Source organism: Phragmites australis, chromosome 18 (assembly GCF_958298935.1).
Source record: "Phragmites australis chromosome 18, lpPhrAust1.1, whole genome shotgun sequence".
NCBI classification, from domain to species: Eukaryota; Viridiplantae; Streptophyta; class Magnoliopsida; order Poales; family Poaceae; genus Phragmites; species Phragmites australis.
Genome location: NC_084938.1, coordinates 27,418,456 through 27,435,595, shown reverse-complemented (window position 1 = coordinate 27,435,595; position 17,140 = coordinate 27,418,456). Strand labels below are relative to the sequence as shown.

Below are 17,140 nucleotides of genomic sequence, written 5' to 3'. Positions count from 1 at the left end.
TGCGTGGTGAAGAAGCGAGAGCTCTAATAATAGAAAAATTCAATATTGAAGATAACATGCATGATGGCCTTGGAAATAAATATCCTATATCTTCGCAATCATTTTCCTTTTGCATTGGAAATTTGAAAGACGTGTGTCTAAAATTGGCATATTTTTTTCACAAATGACGTTTTTAAAATAATATTTCTGGTCTGGCTATATGCTAAAAAACTTTTCAAAAACGCAAATTAAATTTTTTAGCTATAGCTATTAAAAACCAATGCATTAAGTGGTCCAAGAAAAGGTTTGGGAAAGAAAATTACGATGGATGGATATGACTTCTTTATTTGTGTGGCGGTGGCCTTAAAATTATTCTCATTTTTATAATCGTGGGTCTAAATCTAGTTAACTAGGATACTATGGTTGGAGAATGTTTCAACTTACTCTACGCACTGTTTTTGCATCCCCGGACCAAACCCTCCCGCATTATGAGTGTTAGTTGATGGTTGATCAAGCTTGATGAATTCACCCTCCGAAACAAGAACATAATCACGAAAATACATTAAAAACGCTAATTAATCCTATCTTCCAGAGGGCCTTATTTGACTTTAACTTCACAAGAATTTTGAGGCGCAACTTTTTTTCGAAGCTTTGTTTAAGTACAATTTAGATATCAGTTTGCTCTTTTAGCATCTAACCCATTTTCAATTTAATTTAAATGAAACAATATCAATTGCTGAAGAACTTCTAGGATAATTTAAAAGAAATAGACTAGAGAAAGGAAACTGGAGTGGCAAACGTGGCAAACCAAGCAATTACCTTCTCTTAAAAATTTAACTTCATAGCTGCATCCAGTTTCTATTGATCAAATTCACAATGATTATTGGACAATCGTAGTAATTAAGTACAATACAGTAATGCCTCTAAGGGCATGATCATCCACCTGTGGCACACTTCCAAAGCAGTATTGGCCTAAATCACTTTCTGGTGTTAAGGGTGTACCTGAAGCTACACTTTCACCTCAAAATAATAATAATAGAAACTAGGCCATGTTTCTACCATGTAAATGAAGGCAAAACATAAGAGGGATATGATCCATGCTTGCTACAGAGTGTTTTGACAGCATCATCCCCAGCAGTTTCTCCAAATTCACTGAGTCCAAGTTCAGCCGCATGAATCCCTCCCGTAATGAACACAGATGCGATTCCTGATGCATTTGCCCCTTTGATGTCGTGGTGAAGTGAATCACCCACCATGATACATTCATGAGCATCAACACCTGCTAGGGACATCGCTGACGTATAGATCACCTGAGAAAAACATGACATATTAGAAAACTAACAAGAGGCTCTTACCGCCTATTTAGCAGGTAAAATACTATAAAAGCTACGATCATAAGTGCAAAAGCTTGTGGTGCATCATATTCTTTGAGTGCCATTTCAACTATGTATCATGTTGAGATAGTTGACCTTTTCTTCAATCCACATTGAGTAGATATGCCATGATTAGTTAATTACCTTATCAGGCTTCCCCATCCATTTCACTTCACCACCAAGACTCTCGTACTTGGCTGCCAGAGTGCCTGAAAGAGAAAAAAAGAGGCATTTGTGTTAATAACAAGAAGTGAAAGGCAGCATAGCCTTGCATACTGAGCAAAAGCTTTCCATCATACTCCAAATAAACAATATCTAAAGCTGTAGTGTGATGACGCTAGTTATATACATCTTTTATATTAAATATAGTAAATATATTGTCATTATTTCATCATAAATGCCATTTGGCGTCTAAATGTTAATCCTATTTTGCGACATATTGTGTTTTGTGTTTTGTATAGTGAAATCGACACAATGAAAAGATCGTGGAAGATTCACAGCAAAGCGAGGGAATTTCGGAGGACCAACATCACAAGGAAGATAATATCAAGGCCTACTTAGAAGACCTGGGCCACACAGCCCAGAACAGGAAGGTGCGCATGGTACCCCCCCCCCCACCAGTGTGACGCGACACCTGCACAAGGTGAGGTGAGGCCCACATGGCCCATCTTCTTCATGTAAGTCAACTTGGAACGACTTAGGGTTTCTAGAACCCTTCACACGACAAAGGTGAGGCCCGCATTAGGGTTAGAAATCTCAAGGGCATCATTATTGGCGAAACCGGAGGCGAGATCGCACAATACAGGAGAGTGCCGCACGGCACCCACCCTGCGCTGCTCGGCAATAGTGTCCTGGCGGCCAATTGTATGTCCTTTTAGACAGGCATCCTTCAGAGAGGCTCTACTTTATCTTATGTCATGTATTCTCGATCAATTATGGGTTAATCTCTTTGCTCTTCCCCGGGATGTTGGGGATCTTGCATGTAACTCTGTGGCGATAATCGTGTTTGTTTGAGCTGTTCAATCTATGCGATGTGCACCTCATTACTTGTATCTTGAATTCAAAGGATACTCTAGTAGATAAGTGTAAACATGGTGTTTAAGCTCATGTACCGATAGCATCGTTATAGTGCGTTTGTAGATGATCTTTGCATACCTTTCCTACGTGACACCCGGTGCGAGGCAAACCTCTTCATCTACAGCGTAACCGTTAAGCAGTGATAGTAGACAATTTAATCTAATCTTTGCATGCTTTTGAACCTAAATCCTAGGGAAGACCGCTTTATCTATCTGCTTACAACCCTACAACCATCCACCGTGTTTTCTGGGATCCAATCCCTTTACAATCAACCTTTGTTTAGTTAGTATATGTTTCCTTTAGCTAAATCTTTGATCCACTTGTTCTCTAAGTTCGATAAACCTTGGATAAGGGAATTGCTACATTGACCCGTGCGCTTGCAGTTAATCTAATTGTGTGCATAGCCAGCGTCAATATAGTGCAGCCAAGCAGATCCATTTCTAGTTAAGCAACATTAATATTTGGAAAATGTCATGATAATTGATCATACCAGGCATGATGCGCAGATCTCGAGCTTCAACAGTGACATAATCTGGATTAGCTACCACCATTGGAAGTCGCTTTTCTAGGCTAAGCATTAGAACCTGCTCAAGCTCCTCAATACTTTTGGGAAGAGGATCACCAGAAGGTGAACCAAGGGCTTCAGTACCATGGGCTAATATAAAGTCTGCATCATCTACATTGTTCACAACTTGCAAACCAAGGCCCTAGTAGGAGAAAAGGAGGAGACAAGAAAATATTGATTAGATCAAATCCATTCCAATGCTAAGGAGAAGTGGCAGGACAACAAACCTCCAGAGAAATTGCGCCTCGATTGCCCCATGTGATATGGGTACACTTTCTTCCAAGGGCTGCAAACCATGGGTCATTTCTCCTATATTCATTAAATAAAATCGAAAAGGGGATTTCTGAGTAAGTCGTATTAGGCAAACACATAATTGTTACAAGATCTAGTCTCAAACTAAGTACAAGAAAAAGAAACCCCTCTACTTGGTAGTATGTAATCATAGGCATTGCTTGCTCTGTGCAGTCCAATATAAAATGAAACCCTCAAAAACCAGTAAATGGTAAAGGTAATTTTAAGCCTATCATACTCATCACATGTACCGACTTTTGCACTTCTAAAGGACGAAGCACAACTAAAATTTCTGCTGGCAGACTTACTTCTGAAGGTGTTGATGTGTGAGCTCCCCGCTGGTGATGGTCGTGAGGAAACAAGACGTGTCGAATCCAAGGCTCTTTAACTTCTCCATGGTTACAGATGACCGCCTGGAGGAATTGCTGATTATCACCATCTTTGCACCGTTCCGGGCGAGCTTCTCCACTGCAACAACCATACTGACACTTCACTCAACTAGCACAGCACTGCAATACAAAGAAGGCAAATGGCCAAATGCATACTGAACACTACAAGTCACACAGCACAGTGTCTGCGCCAACCTACATGCCAAAATGGCGCCCGGATACGGCTTCTTCCCGTCGTGGAGAACGCCAAACTGGTCCAGGAACCACGCCTGCCAAGATTTAGCTGTAAACAAATGAGCATGTAGCAGTAGCAAATGGCAAGGATGAACATATTCTAATTCCTTCACACGTCAAGAGATGCATTGCAAGATGAACCAAGTTTCCCCCCGTTTCCAATTGGGATTTTTCCCCCTCCACCGTATTCGTGACCCGGTGATCGGAATCGGCGTCCCGGCCTCCCACGCATGATCTCTGGGGACATCCCAAGACCCCAGCGCTACTACTTCTACAGTGACAAGACCGGGCAACGCAAGGGGTTGGAGTAATTGTGGGCAACGCTGGTAGATTGGTGCCTGGGGAGGTGGGGTGGGGAGCTTGCCTTGAAGCGGCCGGACTCGGCGATGGCTCGGATCCCGGCCAGGCTCTCGAACACCGGCGCCGATGCCGCAGAGGCCATCCTCCCAGCCGCCGCCAGAACTCGCACGGGCGGGAGCAATTGGGGGCAGAGGGAGGGGAGCGCGGCGAGTGGGAACGAAGAGGAAGCCGAAGGGATCGTCTGGAAGGGTTCGTTTGGTGGGCAATGCAAGGACGAGACACGGACCAACTACCACCGTCCAGGCAGTGGCCGTGGCTGGGACGAGCTGTGGCCATCGAACGGCGGACATGCCGTGAGGCTGGTCAGCCGGGCACTCGGCAGGGGCGCACGGCCACCGGCTCGAGCACCGACGGCGGCCAAACCATGCGTACGAGCGCATCGGAGCAGCAATGCGCACGTTTTGACAAGCGCCAGAATGCAACGCAGGCAGGCACAACACCTGCTCCACGGAGAAAATTGTTTTTTTTTTTGTTAGCACCGATATGAGTGGGCTTCGACTCTGATGCAACTCTAAAATGCCACTCTTAGACACAGGGGTTTCGTACTCCAGCAAAGCAAATGCACTGCAGCAAAAGTATCAAGTGTGCTCAACAAACAAGATTCATTTGCTAATGGTAATGCCAATTGCAAGAACTTCCGTCAGTGAAAATGCATTTCCCAGAAATGGCCTTGTACATTATAGACTGGACATATATGGTATCAATAGGCACAGCATGAAGAGCTTCCGTCAACGAAAATGCAGCATAATAAGACACCATAAAGAACCAAGACAAGCGTTCTTCATCGCAGTATGCTGGAACTTCACATCTCATACCAGCTGGTCAACACAAAGAACATTGTTAACGGTTAGGTTCAGTGAAACACCATAAATCAACCAAGGCTCAGAATGATCACAAGGCCGGGAGATGAAACCAGATTCTGCTATTTCATAATCTGACACCGAGGATTCAGGTAGGGTTTCAAAATTAAAGGTACATTCAGCTATGATATTACAAAACTGATAAGGTAATGGATCCATCACTTGTCAGACAAGGACCTCTGCAGACATGGCTCTGCCTTTAGTTCAACTTTTCGATTAGTTCGTTGATTTTATCCCCACGGTTGCCCGAGTCACCACCATCCTTGTAGGGTTTCTTCTTCATCTGCAGCCTTCTCTCTGGACACTTGAGCTTGAAGGGCATGAGGAAGCTTGATGCTTCTCGAAAGTGTGGCCCAACTGTGGAAATTTCGTGCACAATGTCTTCCAAGCATATGATGCCATGATCTCCAAGAGCCTGTTTTCAGGAAAGACGCAAATGATGGTCGTTCAGTGTACATTACGAAATCCATAAGAAATAGAACACACAAGAAAGGAGAAGCCCATCATCTTTGCAAAAGCATAAGAATCACCACACAAACTGAAAATTTTCACTGGTGGCAGGATTCAAGAAAATAGTACTTCTGCAATGCTGCACATAATAATGGAGTTTATCATTGAAGTGTTTTAGTTTGTGATATCAGGGTCTTCTGAACCTAATACATTCTAGTGATTCAGAAACATCAACTAAAGTAATTCAAGTTTCAGATAACATACTTTAATTTCTCTGGAAAATATTCTGATCGCTGAAGTAAGAGAGAACGGACAGATATAGATATATAACGGGCTACGTCTTACTAATACTTCCCGTACTTATTGGGCAATGAATAACTCCCTGAACAGAAATTTGCTCATATCCTCAATCTTTATAAGATGTGACAGAAGACTACCTTCTCAATTAGATCATTGCTGGTAAGAGGGAAAGGCTCCTTGTCCCAGAACCCACGGCCCTTCTTGTAAATAAGCTCCTTCACATTCTTCAAGTTCGGGAACCTATTGTTACACAACAGTAAAACATAAAAAAACAACAAAACGATGCACCACTACATCTAAAAGACTGTTTTCATTCAGTTACCCGTAGGTGACAAACGGTTCAACAACAAGGAGCCTCTTCAGAGTTAATTCAGTGGCCTTCAGGAACACGCCGACGAGGACCTGCGTCAGCCGCAGCTTCCTCAAGACCTTCTTAATGTGCGGATGCAAGTCCACAGTGCTGCAATCACACAAAAAAATTGTTAGTTGTTAAGAACCGTCACGAATCAAAGCAATAAACTTGCACGAAATTGTTTCTGAAACAGGAGGGGGGGGGGGGGTTCTTCCGCTACGGCTACCGACCCAGGGATGCGAATCGCGAAGATGAGTTTGGAGCTGAGCCCCTCGGCGGGCGGCTGCTTGCGGACCTTGAGGCGCGTCCTCATCCGTCGGAAGTCGAGCTCCTTGTTGCGGAACTCCCTGACGAATTCCTCAGGCCGCTTAATGGTGCCCTTGCCTTCGTCGCGGCGGCGCTGCCTCTTGGCCGCCTTGCGCTCCCGGTTCTTGACGGCCCATGCCTCGTTCTCCTTCCGCTTCTTCAGCACCGTCTCCTTCACGAACGGCAGCTGCTGCGGGGTCCCCTCCTCCGCCATCGGTGCCGGTAACCGTGCCGCTACGAGTTCTTCCTTCAGGCGGGCTCGGCCGGCGGCGTGGAACCCGCTTAGGTCGGAAGCGGCGGCGGCGGCCGGGAAGAGGAGGGGAGGGTTTGGGAGTCGCAAGGATTTTTTTGCTGCTGCTGGGGTGTTAAGGTCAATTGGTGGGCTGGGCTGATGCAGAGTGGGCCCAATAAGACATAACGGGCCCAGTCCGGCTATTACAAAGGGCTGGGCCGATTCTCGTGCTCTTTTGAACGGTCAGTCTGATGATTGAGTGGACAAGAACATGGTGGATACAGTTAGTTCATCTGGGGGTATAGATATAGCAAAATGGTGCATTGAACAATTTTTGCATGATTTGGTTTAGTGACTATTTTTTTTGGCAATGTTTAGTGAAAATCCTTAACGTGCCTCTAATTTTTTTTTCATTTCCTAAATAGAATGAGCTGAATACTTTTATAAGACAGGTATGCTTGTTTGGCTTCTAGCCCGCAAAAACTAAAAACCTAAACAAACATCCTACTTTTGGAAACAAACATCTTACTTTTGGAAGGAGCTAATGAGGGGCTAACGATTCTATCTCTATGATATAAAATACGAGTTAATTCTTATATTATTTTTTTTCTTATTCTCTTTCTATTTAATAAAATCTCTAAAATTTAAATAATTTACTTATTTTTCTATTTATTCTCATCCTGTAGTCTACCGTCTCAGCTACGGATATAAGACATATTTTACTAATAAAAGTAAATAAAAAATTAGGAGAAAAATTAGTGGATAATTTTCTTATTTTTTTTACCCATCTAATATCGCGCACAACATATTTCTTCACTGTACTCTCATAACACATTCATATTTCTATATTTTAAATTTATATTTATATTATTATATTTAATATTTTTTTATTATAACACACGTAACTTAGTTTTACTGAAAGTCTGAAACAAGTCCCGGGTTGCTTTCTGTGGCTTTTGCGGGCGGGCAATACAACCGCTGCCATCATTTATATACCGGAACTCTCTGCAATTTCTTCATCCCCTTCCCCATTCGAGACTCCAGGCCGCGCTCGCCACCCGTTCGCGCAAGGCGACTGGTCCGAGGCTAGGGTTTCGCGTCCAGCCGCCGCCGCCTGCGGTCAGCGCCGTGGAGTGCCCGACCCTCCTTCTCCCACGTCGTGCTTGCCTTCCTCCACGTCGCAGCCCCCGAAGCCCCGGCGTCGAACCATCCTTCCTCGTCGGCGAGCCCTCGTTCCCGAGCTGCCCCAGGCCGTTGAGATACCCAACGCCGCCGAGGAACTGCAACAGACCTCCCCCACGCCGGCATCATCTCTGAAGCCTCCACACCGCCGAGGAACCCGACGAGCAGATCTCCCCCAAGCCGCCCAAGCCGCCAAGATCCCCCAAGCCACGGTCAAGGTAAAAAAAAAAATTGGCACTCCTCTCCACCGGATCCACCTTAGGCGTGCCCGTGTACTCGTGTGCTTGCTGCTAGGATAGATTCAAACAATTGGATGCTTGCTAGTCTCCCGATGCTAGGACAGATTCATGTATATGCAATACCGATTGTAGTCCTAGCTCCAAATTGCTGTGATGCGTTGTGTTACATGGAAATTAATGTTTCAGCCAATCTTCATTTATATGCAGTACCATTTTCATGTATATGCACCATTTTTCCGGCCGATATGTTTGCTGCATCATATTGTAGCTGTTCATGTTCTTTACCAATTACATTTTTTGGCAACACTAAATGACTGAGAAGACAAAATGCATAGCCAATTGGGATCCCCAAGCCACAACAGTGTTTTGCCAAATTTGTGTTGAGGAGATCAAGGCTGGTAACAGACCCTTGGAGTGATAAATGCAAGAGGCTATAAGAACTATTAAAAACAGTTTACATAATCAAATAAATTCACTGCAAACAGTTAAGAGGCATTACAGACATTGCACACTTCATTCAGCTCAAAAGCCATCAGCTAGCCCATCCAAAAGCAGGGTTGCCAAATGGCCACAACTTTTACAGAAGCAGCTTATGGAAAAGCAGCCTCTCCAGGGTCTCAAACCAGAAGCAGACTTTGGAAAAGCCTCAGCCCAAACAAAAGGGCCTTATTTGCCTAACGATGAATATATAATTATTTTGAAATGTTATTTTTCCTGGGATATATAGGTGCTTATAGTTTTGTTTATTCGCTCATTCAGGTTTGAAACTGCTTTAGAAATATACAATATGGCTGTGGTTGATGCAACAACAAAGGAGATGGAGGCATTACATGTTGGACAAAAGCAAGAAACGGAAGTAAGTATTATGTTGCAGCAGTTCCTTTTTTTCCATGGCCTACGCAGTGAATCACTAATGCTCTTTCTAAATAGCAGAGCATGCTTGCTTTGGCATATTTCATCTTTGATGCTTATATGTGTAGATGGATAAAATCAGGGGACAGACAAAAACAACCACACAATGCTATTGACAGTTATTTTGTTTGCAGAGTTGGTCCTATAGTCATGATAACTGCCCATTGTCTCTTGCATACTCATGTTAATGCAATATTTCCCTATTCATTGGTTCGCTTGGTCACGTTGCAATCACGCTTTATATGGATTTGCCCTTGTAGCTAATGACCAGAATTATCATAATAGTGGTTACTAGCTTTCGATTAGAAGACATGGGTAGCTTTTCCAAAACTCAGTTTGAAAGTAATATATGATTGGAAGACCCCAACAAGTGGTAAGGCCTACATGGATTGATGAGCCTTATTGTTATGATCCTAGGATCAAAAGGGGGATAAACATCCACTGGAAGGATAGACGGGCGGCTTCGGTTGCTAGGGGAGGGATTAGACTATAGATTGGGGAGATTTAGAATATTGGGGGAGATTTAGATTAATTCTTCTCTTGCGTAAACAGTAATTCCTGCACATAACACTTATATAGTTATATGACATCCTTCTCTTGCTTGACCTTTGCATTGCTGTATATCTTCTTTAATGGCAACTAAACTTCTGGTTTTGTTGCAGGAGAATCTGAGTAAAGAAGGAAAAGTTGCAAATAGCAATGGTGCAGTTCCTGCAGTTCAGTCCTCACCACCAGAGGATGATGACGAAGCCCAAGCTGATGGCCCATCTCAAGATGGAGCACCAGGTGACAGCTCTACCTTGCAAGTTCTAATTGCCGAGCTTCTCATCTACAGCTGAAGCTTCTTCTGTTCTATCTAGCATTTGGGTGAGTTTAGTTTAACGGTTGTCTTTGAAATTGATATTCTTCAGAAGCTGGAAAGAAGAAAAGGAAGAAAAGCAAAGCCAAGTAGGTTCCGTTCAATTGAACCATTACTATTCTTGTTTGGTCTGTTTGTTTCACAAGGATGTCTCGTGTCTTCTGTAGAAAGAAGAAGGACCCTCTCCAGCAGACAGAACCTCCATCAATACCTGTTGATGAGCTTTTCCCTTCAGGAGACTTTCCTGAGGGTGAAATCCAGCAATATAAGGATGAGTAAGCACAATTCTATCACCATTAGTGGAAGTTTTATTGAAAGGAACTATCCTATGTCAGAATATGTTGGCTTTTAATCATATGAAGGACTTAACTGAAATGAATAAAAAAAGGGAAGTTTTCATCTTTTTAACTATCAGCAACTCTTTGAAGTAACCTAATTAATTGTTGGTAACTGTTTACAAATGTATATGCTTTTCTCTTCAGCAATTTATGGAGAACAACTAGTGAGGAAAAGAGGGAACTGGAACGACTGCAAAAGCCGATGTACAACTCTGTTCGCCGAGCAGCAGAAGTTCATAGACAGGTTTGAAATACGCTCCCTGTTAATTTGTTTGCAGCTTAATTTTAATTTTATCTGTCGTTGGTTTCAATTCTACAGCATCTGTTCTGATTTGCTAGGTGCGGAAATATATGAGGAGCATTATAAAGCCAGGAATGTTAATGATTGATCTATGTGAAACATTGGAAAACATGGTCCGGAAACTTATCAAGGAGAATGGACTGCAAGCTGGTATTGCCTTTCCAACAGGGTGCTCCTTGAATTGGTACGGTATTCTTCTATAAAGTTTCCAAGTTCTGCATTTCCTTCGCAAATTGATGAAGAAAAGTGCAATTCATAGGGTTGCAGCTCACTGGACTCCAAACGCTGGTGACAAAACTGTATTACAGTACGATGATGTGATGAAGCTGGATTTTGGAACACATATAGATGGTCCGTCAATTATTTTGTTTTGTTGTATCTTCTATGTTTTTTTATGATATCTAGTGTAGGCTTCCCATTGAAAGTATAAATTCAGGCCAATTCCTAATTGCAAAACTAACTCGGTGATTCTTTCCAGGGTACATAGTTGATTGTGCATTTACTGTTGCATTCAATCCCATGTTTGATCCATTGCTTCAAGCAACAAAAGATGCGACAAATACTGGAATCAAGGTAATTTCTACATATTTCTGTGCACTTTCTGAAAATTGTGCTCTATCAATAGAACTCCACTTGGTTTCAGAAAAGTAAGGCCCTTTGCTCCAAATGTGACACATTTAAGTGTGTTCTAAATACATGATTTATTGTGGTCCATTGTAGTGTGTGTTGGCATCTCTGTAACTGGTTCTGTATAGTTACTTTTCTGGACCTGAATTCTGTTTTGTTTTCACCTGTTAATGATTTGATATATATGTGTTTGTATCTGAAGCTATTTCTCCTGTAATCTGTGCAATAGTGATTTGATCTCTTCCTTCATTTCAGGAAGCTGGAATAGATGCACGGCTTTGCGATGTTGGTGCTGCAATCCAGGAAGTCATGGAGTCCTATGAGGTTGAAATCAATGGGAAAGTTTTCCAAGGTGCGTGCGGCTTCAAGTATCTGTTATGTGTAATATAAAGTGAAAACTAAAATTTGACAAATCAATTTATGTTATTGCTTGTGTCACAGTAAAAAGTGTTCGGAACCTCAATGGACATAGCATTGGGCCATATCAAATCCATGCTGGGAAATCAGTTCCGATTGTTAAAGGTGGAGAACAAACAAAAATGGAGGAAGGGGAATTTTATGCCATTGAAACTTTTGGATCTACCGGTATGTTACTCTATGTACCTTGAACTCATAGATCGACATATACCAAAGTTTCTTTTTTGTTACATCATTAATAGTTTTGCAAAAAGGAAAAAATCACTTTATATGGCCCTTCTTGTCTGCCAAATGCAAAGTTATTGTCTTTGACATATGTTCAAATCCATGAAGACATTTCATAAGCTTCATGATGTTTGCAGGAAGGGGATTTGTCCGGGAGGATTTAGAATGCAGTCATTATATGAAGAACTTTGATGTTGGACATGTGCCTTTGAGGGTAGCAAAAGCCAAGCAACTACTTGGGACTATCAACAACAACTTTGGAACACTCGCTTTTTGTCGCCGGTACTTGGACCGCCTTGGTGAGACCAAGTATCTCATGGCTCTGAAAAATCTCTGTGATGTTGGTATTATTCAGGTATGTGAAAAGCTCCATCTCCACTCCAGTCCGAATCTTGTTATCGCCATGGTTATTCACAGTTTCTTGCTCTGTTTGCAGCCGTACCCGCCATTGTGTGACGTGAGGGGAAGCTATGTCTCACAGTTTGAGCACACAATCTTACTCCGGCCAACCTGCAAAGAGGTCATATCCAGAGGCGACGACTACTGATTGCAGCGCAGCTCCTTTTGTACCGGTTGTTTGCGATGAGTGCACACCGTTTTTGCGCAACCTGTGTACTACCTGTTTGTGGATCATAGGACATATCAGAGTCAGATAAATAATTTGGCACTCTCTCAAATTTGAGTCCGGAATGTGTGGAAACGTGTTTTTCGATGAGCTGAAGTTGCTGCCCCCTTGTACTACTATGTTGGATAACCTCCGTAAAGATTGTCATGAGAAGTAATACCTTGTCCTGGAAACATGGATTTTACTGCATTATTGCGTCTACGATAAAATGTGCAATCGTTCTTTATAGCCGCTGTGTAGACAGGTTTTCTGCTTTCGATGTACTACCTTCAAGTAACCAATTTAACCACTAAAATTTTATTGGCATATCTTAGTATAGAAATTTATTTAGAAACTTTTCGTTGGAGAGTTAACGTGAGGCTGCGATTGGAACGCAAAAGAAAAAAAAATGTCACTGTGTTATGGAACCGGAGGCCCAAGTTCAAAGCCCAAATTTATTCAGGCCCATCTGAGCCCATCCGAATGCGGCCCACCACCGTAAGAGCTCTCCCATCCTCCCGGTCCCACCTGCAGCGATAGAGCACGAGGGCATTTCCGGAATCGCTCTCGTCTAGGGTTTTAACCACGGGCGCTATATAATCCTCCCCCCTCCCGCCCGCCGCCGTCTCTGCATTTCCTTCTTCCCGTGGGATCCCAGCCGCTGCCGCGAGAAGGACTCGACGACTCCCAGGTCCCAAGAGGAAGATGGTAACTGTCCTCTAATCCCTTCCCCTCCCTCCGCTGTTCCATATCCTGCACTAGCGCATCAGTTCGTCTCGCCACAGTGTAGTTCTATGGCTGCGTGATGGTACTAGCTAGTTGGTAGTTGGCGTGTTGTGTGGAGTTGTAGAAGTGGTGGGAATTTTTCTACACGATGTTCTTGCTGTGACATTTTGTAGATCCTGTATCCCTTGGTTACTGTTGGGTAGTGTGGGATAGTTTGGTCACATGAGGGTTTGCTCGCTGCTTATGATGTTCTGTGGCCTCCCTGTGAAATCTGTCACAAGCAGAGGTACTTCTTGATACGGTGCCTACAACCTTTATCCTATTTGCTGCTGTGGCTTCTTTTTAGCGGAAATTGTTATTACACTCATCATAGGCTGCATTGCTGCGAGGAATTAGTCTGATAGTTGTAGGTGCTGTACTTTGGTTTACCCTGGTTACCATTCTAGTTTATCACTTGTGTGCTACTTGGAGTACATTTTATGTGCCTCGCATCCCGAGGTTAGGGTGTCACAGTGCCTGTTTGATTGCATGCTGCTCAAAATTTTGTTTTGGGACAGTGCTTGGCATCGGCTGATGTAATGACTAGTGAATAGGTGTGAAAGTTAAATAAACTGTGATTGAAACGCTGCTCTTTCTATTATATCGCATGTATGTGGAAGCTTGCTTTGTGATTTAGTTGTGATGGGCCTATTGCCATGCTGTTAGTATTTTGTTGTAAACTAGTTAATTGCCTGGGCGATGTAACTGGAGCCGAAAATTTTCATGAGATATTGTAATTGATTGTTAAGTAGTAGTAGAAGTAGAAGTAGATGGTGGCTGTTGCATGCATGGCTCCCTCGCATGATGATGCAGCACAGGAGCACGGTGGGCTACAGCAGCATGTTCGCATGGGCTTGGGAGCAGCCTGGTGCACAGCAAGTGGACCGGCCTGTCAGGTGTGTTGCGCAGGTGGTCCAGAGGGAAGACCAGATGGGCCTTGCGTGGAGCCGAGTGCAAGTGTGGGCTGGCCTGGAGCCAAGGTCCACGCGCGGTGGCAGTAGCCAAGTGGAGGCAGTTGGGCCGAGCGGCTGAAGGATTCGTGGCCCATGCGGATTAGTGGGATAGATAGATAGAGATTGACGTCCTATGGCCATGCTTTGCCCAACATCCTTTTTAAACAATTCTTTGGTGTATCTGTAGCCAAAGCAGATCCATGAGATCAAGGACTTCCTTCTCACCGCCAGGAGGAAGGATGCCCGTTCTGTGAAGATCAAGAGGAGCAAGGATGTTGTCAAGTTCAAGGTGCGCTGCTCCAAGTACTTGTACACCCTCTGCGTCTTCGATGCTGAGAAGGCAAACAAGTTGAAGCAATCTCTCCCACCAGGTTAGCACAATTTTAATCCGCATAATCTTGCTTCATCTCCATAAGAGGTTAGCCTACCCCAACTTGCTTGGGACAAAGGCTTTGTTGTTGTTGTTGTATAATCTTGCTTCAGTTCTGGTATCTTGAAACTCTATGCTTGTATTATTGATTGGAATTATCGTTCTCACTTTTTGTGAGCTATCTGCAACATGGTATTAGTGTTCCTTATTTTTTATTGGGTTGACGTCATGACTTAGTTGTTTAGTATCTGCCAAGTTACTGTCCCAGTGAAGATGAAGTTTTGGTCCAAAGATGATTGAAGGCTGGTTTTAGCTTCAAGCCATCCATCATATTCTTTTGATGAATTGATGGCTTGTGGCTAAAACCATTTTGGATTCGTCAATGATGGCCGTTAATAGCTATGAGATCTGAGGGACACCTATGTAATATCTCTTTCGTTCTACCTTGTTTTTTGGGTGAACCGAGTACATATTTCATTTCTATTGAGTGTCATGGTTGTGATTTTCAAGCTCAGTTAGTGGTGTCCCATTGAAGATAAAATTATTGGACCGTAGATGAATTCTCCAGTGGTTTTAGCTTCAAGCCTTGTCTTTATTCCTTTTGACATGTAGGCTTGTGGTTAAAACTAGTCTGTACTTTGTTCATCAGTGATGGGCAATAGCTATGAGATCTGAGGGACAGGATAATCTCAGCCAGAACTGTGTCCAACATGTTGTCTCTGCTGTTTGGCATTTGTGAAATCGCTGTCCCGTTTCAGCTGTCAGCAGAATTTTCTCATTTTCATTCGCTCAATACCAGTAGGCCAATAGAAGTCTAAGTTCCTCATTTAAACTTAAAACATCCGATGATGCAGGTTTGAGCGTACAAGAGGTCTGAAGATAGAGAAGACAACATCGTGATGAACTACCTAAGCTTCCTTGTCATTAGTAGAGCATGCTCTTCCATGTACCTCTGGACCCTAAGCAATTAGACTTGTCAGTCTTGGATTTGTAGATCTCGAATTTTGGGAGAATTACCTTTTTGCCTGTTCCGGGATGCAGCTTTCAGCTTATTTGTTGTTTGAACTTCGTGTTGCTTCTGATTTGTTGTTTGAACTGCGTGATGCTATGAATTTGCAGGCGGTAAAAAGATCGGTTAAATTCAAATCTTCGAAAAAGAAACGCCATTAATGCCATTACATTACAATCGTAGCAATAGAGAAATGGATATGGAGATTAGTGTTGCAATTTACAAAAGAATCATGAGAAACAGGTCGCCATTCCGAGAACCATATCTGTGAGATCGTTCTTCAAAAGAATTCACTTGTAATGATGCCATTGATGGCCATGTAATGTTGACCATGGAATGAAATGGACGGACTGGCCTGACAATTCAATTATGCTTAACCGCGTGAGGTAGCTGGCCGTACGTGGAGGCTGCAGTACACACATACTCGGATAGTCGCATAATCGCATGGTGCAGCTGTAGTAGACTAGCGAAACAATTTTCGGCCCGGTATATCCAATTTATTAGATCTATTGGTAGACTTCGATAAAAAAAATTACCATATTTATAATTATTTTATTTGAATTTTGGTCTGGTATATTCGATAAATCATATTTATCGGTGACCGATAAATTTTATTTATCGTTAAAAAAACCTCATAGTAGACTAGCAGCAGCTGTACAACTGTACAAGTATGATCAGTAGAGTAGAATAGTAGGCAAGTAGCTGTTTATCACGATGTATGCCACGTTCAGTTCAGACTTGAGAGCACCCATCGATAGAGCCATCCATTATCTTTAACGATTTTTCTTTACAAGTTCTGTTTCTTTTGTGAAGAGGTTCTCGTTTCTTTCAGCGCTCTAACGATTTTTTTATATATTTTTTACGAAAGGATTCTAAAGGTTATTCTCTTTCACTCCAAAATTCTCTTTTTCTTTCATAAATCCTTTAAAAAAAAGTTATTAGAGATAAAGAAAAATAAAAAAAATAAAAACGAGAAAATAAATCATGGCCGCCTCTGCAGAAGTAGGCCAGTCAGTAGCATCTCCGGAAGGCTTGTCTTGGCCACAGAATTGATCTGAACTTTGAGCAGATCATGTTCTGGAGCGGCAGAGAAATATGATCGATCTAGACATGCGCAGTCATCAACTCATGCAGCCATGCAGCCATGCATCCCTGGCAAATTATACAGCTAGGATGAGATCGATGGTTGGCATCGCATCATGGGAAGGCAAAGATTGGCTTACTGTATCATGCTGTGCCCTGGTGGCCTTAATACACAAACACAACAGATCATGCTGTGCTCAGAAAGCCAGAGGCCCCTCTTTCACTGCCCCCACAGTCCCACACATGCATGTGAGATGTAGCACTAGCAACGATCCAGATCCTGTGCATACTGAATTGTTGTTACTCATTTAGTTGTGAACTCAATGCAAAAATTTATAGGAAAATGTAAGCTTCTTACATGATTCCTTAGCAATGCGGAGTTCTATACGATCATGCAGCAGTCCAACTGTTTCGTGTGAAATTCTTGCATTCCAGAAGCCCAATGGCTCACAAATTAAAACACTTGAACGATGAATCTATGCAGAAAA

At 42.9% G+C, this 17,140-nt stretch overlaps 4 protein-coding genes across 5 annotated transcripts; 2 read left to right on the top strand and 2 right to left on the bottom strand.

The window, feature by feature from the left end:
- Window positions 1-794: 794 nt before the first annotated feature.
- LOC133899666 (uncharacterized) lies at window positions 795-4,639 on the bottom strand. The gene is made up of 7 exons (XM_062340694.1): window positions 4,273-4,639; window positions 3,874-3,943; window positions 3,594-3,753; window positions 3,222-3,303; window positions 2,920-3,136; window positions 1,497-1,561; window positions 795-1,289 (listed from the first exon to the last, which is right to left on the bottom strand). Exons 1-7 carry the CDS (start codon window positions 4,348-4,350, stop codon window positions 1,035-1,037), a joined length of 927 nt encoding a protein of 308 aa, XP_062196678.1. The 5' UTR covers window positions 4,351-4,639; the 3' UTR covers window positions 795-1,034.
- A 533-nt stretch (window positions 4,640-5,172) lies between these two features.
- Window positions 5,173-6,888, bottom strand: LOC133899406 (large ribosomal subunit protein uL30y-like). Its single transcript, XM_062340396.1, has 4 exons — window positions 6,461-6,888; window positions 6,201-6,338; window positions 6,016-6,118; window positions 5,173-5,543 (listed from the first exon to the last, which is right to left on the bottom strand). The coding sequence occupies exons 1-4, from the start codon at window positions 6,748-6,750 to the stop codon at window positions 5,328-5,330; spliced, it is 747 nt and encodes a 248-aa protein (XP_062196380.1). The 5' UTR covers window positions 6,751-6,888; the 3' UTR covers window positions 5,173-5,327.
- An 882-nt stretch (window positions 6,889-7,770) lies between these two features.
- Window positions 7,771-12,682, top strand: LOC133899405 (methionine aminopeptidase 2B-like). 2 transcript variants are annotated; one of them, XM_062340394.1, is made up of 13 exons: window positions 7,773-8,168; window positions 8,949-9,045; window positions 9,764-9,887; window positions 10,013-10,049; window positions 10,128-10,235; window positions 10,443-10,542; window positions 10,638-10,783; window positions 10,859-10,950; window positions 11,078-11,172; window positions 11,482-11,578; window positions 11,668-11,811; window positions 12,006-12,223; window positions 12,305-12,682. In XM_062340394.1, exons 2-13 carry the CDS (start codon window positions 8,977-8,979, stop codon window positions 12,413-12,415), a joined length of 1,341 nt encoding a protein of 446 aa, XP_062196378.1. In that variant the 5' UTR covers window positions 7,773-8,168; window positions 8,949-8,976; the 3' UTR covers window positions 12,416-12,682. The 2 variants fall into 2 exon arrangements, with proteins under 2 accessions (XP_062196377.1, XP_062196378.1); XM_062340393.1 differs by having other exon boundaries at window positions 7,771-8,168; window positions 12,006-12,682.
- A 352-nt stretch (window positions 12,683-13,034) lies between these two features.
- On the top strand, window positions 13,035-15,639 carry LOC133899407 (large ribosomal subunit protein eL38z/eL38y). Its single transcript, XM_062340397.1, has 3 exons — window positions 13,035-13,180; window positions 14,378-14,561; window positions 15,415-15,639. The coding sequence occupies exons 1-3, from the start codon at window positions 13,178-13,180 to the stop codon at window positions 15,435-15,437; spliced, it is 210 nt and encodes a 69-aa protein (XP_062196381.1). The 5' UTR covers window positions 13,035-13,177; the 3' UTR covers window positions 15,438-15,639.
- The last annotated feature ends 1,501 nt before the right edge of the window (window positions 15,640-17,140 follow it).

What these genes read in the sequence shown, in the direction of transcription:
- LOC133899666 (XM_062340694.1), bottom strand. Translation starts at nt 4,350, where the DNA reads ATGGCCTCTGCGGCATCGGCGCCGGTGTTCGAGAGCCTGGCCGGGATC. An exon ending in ACACATCAACACCTTCAGAA is followed by an intron (nt 3,304 to 3,593) that starts GTAAGTCTGCCA and finishes TAATGAATATAG; the next exon opens with GAGAAATGACCCATGGTTTG. An exon ending in AGATCTGCGCATCATGCCTG is followed by an intron (nt 1,562 to 2,919) that starts GTATGATCAATT and finishes TTTCTCTTTCAG; the next exon opens with GCACTCTGGCAGCCAAGTAC.
- LOC133899406 (XM_062340396.1), bottom strand. Translation starts at nt 6,750, where the DNA reads ATGGCGGAGGAGGGGACCCCGCAGCAGCTGCCGTTCGTGAAGGAGACG. An exon ending in GAACCGTTTGTCACCTACGG is followed by an intron (nt 6,119 to 6,200) that starts GTAACTGAATGA and finishes GTGTAACAATAG; the next exon opens with GTTCCCGAACTTGAAGAATG. An exon ending in GCAATGATCTAATTGAGAAG is followed by an intron (nt 5,544 to 6,015) that starts GTAGTCTTCTGT and finishes TCCTGAAAACAG; the next exon opens with GCTCTTGGAGATCATGGCAT.
- LOC133899405 (XM_062340393.1), top strand. Translation starts at nt 8,977, where the DNA reads ATGGCTGTGGTTGATGCAACAACAAAGGAGATGGAGGCATTACATGTT. An exon ending in GACAAAAGCAAGAAACGGAA is followed by an intron (nt 9,046 to 9,763) that starts GTAAGTATTATG and finishes GTTTTGTTGCAG; the next exon opens with GAGAATCTGAGTAAAGAAGG. An exon ending in ACAGGGTGCTCCTTGAATTG is followed by an intron (nt 10,784 to 10,858) that starts GTACGGTATTCT and finishes TGCAATTCATAG; the next exon opens with GGTTGCAGCTCACTGGACTC.
- LOC133899407 (XM_062340397.1), top strand. An exon ending in GAAGCAATCTCTCCCACCAG is followed by an intron (nt 14,562 to 15,414) that starts GTTAGCACAATT and finishes CCGATGATGCAG; the next exon opens with GTTTGAGCGTACAAGAGGTC.